Source organism: Trichosurus vulpecula, chromosome 8 (assembly GCF_011100635.1).
Source record: "Trichosurus vulpecula isolate mTriVul1 chromosome 8, mTriVul1.pri, whole genome shotgun sequence".
NCBI classification, from domain to species: Eukaryota; Metazoa; Chordata; class Mammalia; order Diprotodontia; family Phalangeridae; genus Trichosurus; species Trichosurus vulpecula.
The window spans coordinates 27,655,831-27,659,919 of NC_050580.1; the positions used below are offsets into that span (position 1 = coordinate 27,655,831).

Below are 4,089 nucleotides of genomic sequence, written 5' to 3' on the forward strand. Positions count from 1 at the left end.
ATCATAATCTTTTTAATGTGTCTGACATAGCAAATATGATATAAAATAATTGGATAGGCCTTGGGCTTCCTTGTTTCATATCTGTTATAACTAGAATAAAAACTTCTAACATACTTTCCTTTAAAAATAAAGTAATGATTATACTTATATTTGTTTGTTATAAGGAAGGGTGAAGGACTTCAATTTTTTTTGGATGGTGGAGTGAGGGTGATTAATGAGGATGTTCCCCCCTGTCCCAAAAAAGAGATGAAAAGAAAAACCAGAATAAATAAAACTTTTATACACACACACACACACACACACACACACACACACACACAAATATGTAAATGAACAGAAAACATTCAGAATGTTGCACAGGCAAGTAGCATAACATCGTTACCATCATAATTTTTTTGTTTCAATAAACAAGATATTTTTTTAAAACACAGAAAGAGCATTCTATATGAAATCATGAAACTCTAGTTCACATTGCTAATACACACACATACACGTATATTTCTATTTCTATATTTGTATGTGTATATACACATGCACAGATATAAGTATATATATTTGTATATAAATGCATTAAAAAAAAAAAACAAATCTCTCTCTCTCACTTTCTCTTCTAACATCCTTATTGCCAATTCTTCTCCTCCCTTGAGCCCCACTCCCCCAAGTAACAGAGGGAAATAACAGATGAAAAACAAACACTTAAATTAAAAAGCATCCAAAGCCAAATGAATTCCCATAGTTTCCATAGCCAAAAATGGATATTTCCTCACTTTGTGTTCCTTATCTCTCTTTCAGGTGTTGGGTAACTTGCCTCATCACAAGTTCTCTAAAGAGTTGGTTGATCATGGCTTTGTCCAGAGTTCTTAAGCCTTTCAATATAGTTTTTCTTTACAATGTCATTGCCTTTATGGAAATTATTTTCTTAGCTCTGTTCATTTCACTCTATAAGATTATACCCTATCCAGAATTCTCCAAAATAATCTTTCAATCCTTCTTATGGCACAAGAATATTCCCTCATATTTATATTACATATGAGATGCAGCCAAAATGTAAGAGATAAGCCTGAGCTCTCCATAGTTTCCCCTCAAAACAACTTTAGCTTTTTTTTTTTTTGCTTTTTGGCAGGGCAATTGGGGTTAAGCGACTTGCCCAAGGTCATACAGCTAGTACATGTGTCAAATGTCAGGCCAGATTTGAACTCAGGTCCTCCTGACTCCAGAGCCGGTGCTCTACCACTGCACCACCTAGCTGCCCCCTCAAAACAACTTTAAATCAAACTTCTAAATGAATTCTGTAGCTACAGAACCCACAAAAAGTTTGAGTGAAACAATTTTCCAGCCCTAGATAATTTAGAAGAATGGCTGGAAAAATCTGTCTCCCTTGGGTAAAAGGAGAGCACAGCTTAACACAGGTGATGTCCAGGCAAACCAGGAGGAGGCTCTAAGCCATAGCATAGATTAGCTACCACATCCTCTCAGTCCTAGATCATTAAGCCAGTGGCACAGCAGGCCAGCTGTGTGACCCCCAGCACCAGAAAATCAGACAGATTGCCAGCCCCATCTTTATATTTTCTAGGCCAGGCCACCCCAGCACAGTGGGCAAGCTGCCAGCCCTTGAGGCCTCACACAGAAAGTCAATGACCAGACCCCCGGCCCCCAGCATAGGATGCTTGGGACAGTGCCCCCTATACTCCAGGAGCAGAGTTCAACTTTGAAAATCATAAAATAGGTTGAAAAATAAACAAAAACAACAACAACAACAAAAAAAAAAAAAACAAAAACCCTGACTATAGAAAGCTACTGTGGTGATAGTGAATGTCAAAACACAAACTCAGAAGAGGAGAACAATGTCAAAATGCCTGCATGTGAAGCCTCAAAGAAAAAGTATGAATTTGTCTCAAGCCTAAAAAGTCCTTTTATAAGAGTTCAAAAAGGATTTTAAAAATCAAACAAGACAGGTAGAAGAAAATGAGAGCAATAGGAGACAATCATTAAAAAATGGCCAAAACTCTGGAAAAAAAAATAAAACAAGGGTGTGAAAGGTCAGCGGAAGCGTGCTGTCTTCTTTTTGGCTCTAGGAGCGAGCTGCTTCGTGTCGAAATGGGCAAGTTCATGAAACCCGGGAAGGTGGTGCTGGTCGTGGCCGGACGGTACTCTGGGCGCAAGGCCGTCATCGTCAAGAACATTGATGATGGGACCTCCGACAGGCCTTATAGCCATGCCTTGGTGGCTGGTATCGATTGCTACCCTCGAAAAGTGACTGCAGCAATGGGCAAAAAGAAGATTGCCAAGAGATCGAAAATCAAGTCCTTCGTGAAAGTTTATAACTACAACCACCTCATGCCCACCAGATACTCTGTGGATATCCCACTGGACAAAACAGTTGTCAACAAGGATGTGTTCCGTGACCCTGCACTTAAATGTAAGGCAAGGAGGGAGGCCAAGGTCAAGTTTGAGGAAAGGTACAAGACAGGCAAAAACAAGTGGTTCTTCCAGAAGCTACGGTTTTAGAGCTGCTGTGTTGGTCAGTGAATAAAATGTTTACTAAAAATGAAAAAAAAAATAAAACAAGTCCTTCAAAATAGAATTGGTCAAATGGAAAAGGAGGTACAAAATAATCTAATCTATCCTGTCCCATAGGGAATTAGGAGGGGAGGAGATTAAGTAAGGGGACAGGGGCTGAAAGAAGGAAGGGCAGAATGGGGGAGGTGGTATATAGAAGCAAAACACTGGTGAGGAGGGACAGGATTAAAGGAGAAAGAGGACAAATAGGAAAAATAGGATGGGTAAAAGACACAATTAGAAATCATAACTGTGAATGTGAATGTGAATGGGACAAACTCTCCCATAAAATGGAAGTGGATAGCAGAGCAGATTAAAAACGTAATCCTACCATATGTTGTTTATAAGAAAAACATCTGAAGCAGAGAGATACACCCAGAGTAAAGGTAACAGGCTAGAGTAGAATGTATTATGTATTATGTATCAGCTGAAGTAAAAAAAAAAATAAAAAGTAGGGATAGCAATCCTGATCTCAAACAAAGCAAAAACAAAAATAGATCTAATTAAAAGAGATAAAGAAGGAAACTACATCTTGCAAAAAGGTACCATAGACAATGAAGTAAACATATATGAATTTTTGTTTTGTTTTGTTTCAGCTTTTTGCTCGCTTTTTTGGCCTTTTGCCTTTCTTTTAAATTTGATTTCTGTACTGCTCTGAATAGAACTGGCACTACCTCACGCTTCTTGTGCTAGACACTACAGGTCTGGTGACTGCATTGATGTTGCCTGGAGGCCCACATGGGCCTCAGTGCCTGGTGTTACACTGAGAGAATATGGTGGTATGGTGGCTGATGCTACTGTAGGCAGTAGAAATCTGTCAACTTACCTGGTGAAGTGGGGTCCTAGTTCTTCTATCTGATGTGTGCAGAAGTCAGTAGAGTGTTTCTGTGGTTCTCTGGGGCTACACTGAAACATATGGACATCTCACCACTAGAGGTTTTCTGTTTGTCCAGATCTATGCTGAAGCAGGTGGTGGTTGCTGGAGCTGGAGTCTGCCTGTTCCCCTGGTTATGCCGAAGCACACGAGGGGTCCTGGTGTTGAGTTTGTCTGCTCCCTGCAGTGGGGGTGAAGATCTCCCACTGTTTTGATGAGATGGGGCTTGTTGCTGGCCTGCTGGGACAGTTCTTATGCTGGACTGTGCTCCCCTTTTACCTGAGTGATACAGACCTTTCCTGCTGATCTTCAAAGTTTCTTGGGCTCAAAGATTGTTTCACCCCATCGTTTTGCTTGTTCTGCTATTCCAGGATTTGTTTTTGGTGCTGTTTTATGCTTGTTTTGAGATGAATATGAGTTATGTGATTTATTCACTCTGCCATCTTGGTTACCAGGACCATCACTTTGTTTCCACTTAGGTATGTATGACTTATTTAAACTTGTCATACTTGTGACATGGTTTTGGTTATATTATTATCAGGAATGGGTAATTTAAAAACTATTTTCCACGTTTTTTGCAAATTTTCACTATAAACAAATAACTAGTGCTGTCTGGTTTTCAAGGCACTTTATGCATAGTACCTCATTTGATCCTC

General features: G+C 39.7%; 1 protein-coding gene across 1 annotated transcript; it reads left to right on the forward strand.

The window, feature by feature from the left end:
- Window positions 1-2,057: 2,057 nt before the first annotated feature.
- Window positions 2,058-2,554, forward strand: LOC118829225 (60S ribosomal protein L27-like). The gene has a single exon (XM_036736209.1). The coding sequence runs from the start codon at window positions 2,098-2,100 to the stop codon at window positions 2,506-2,508; it is 411 nt and encodes a 136-aa protein (XP_036592104.1). The 5' UTR covers window positions 2,058-2,097; the 3' UTR covers window positions 2,509-2,554.
- Window positions 2,555-4,089: the final 1,535 nt, after the last annotated feature.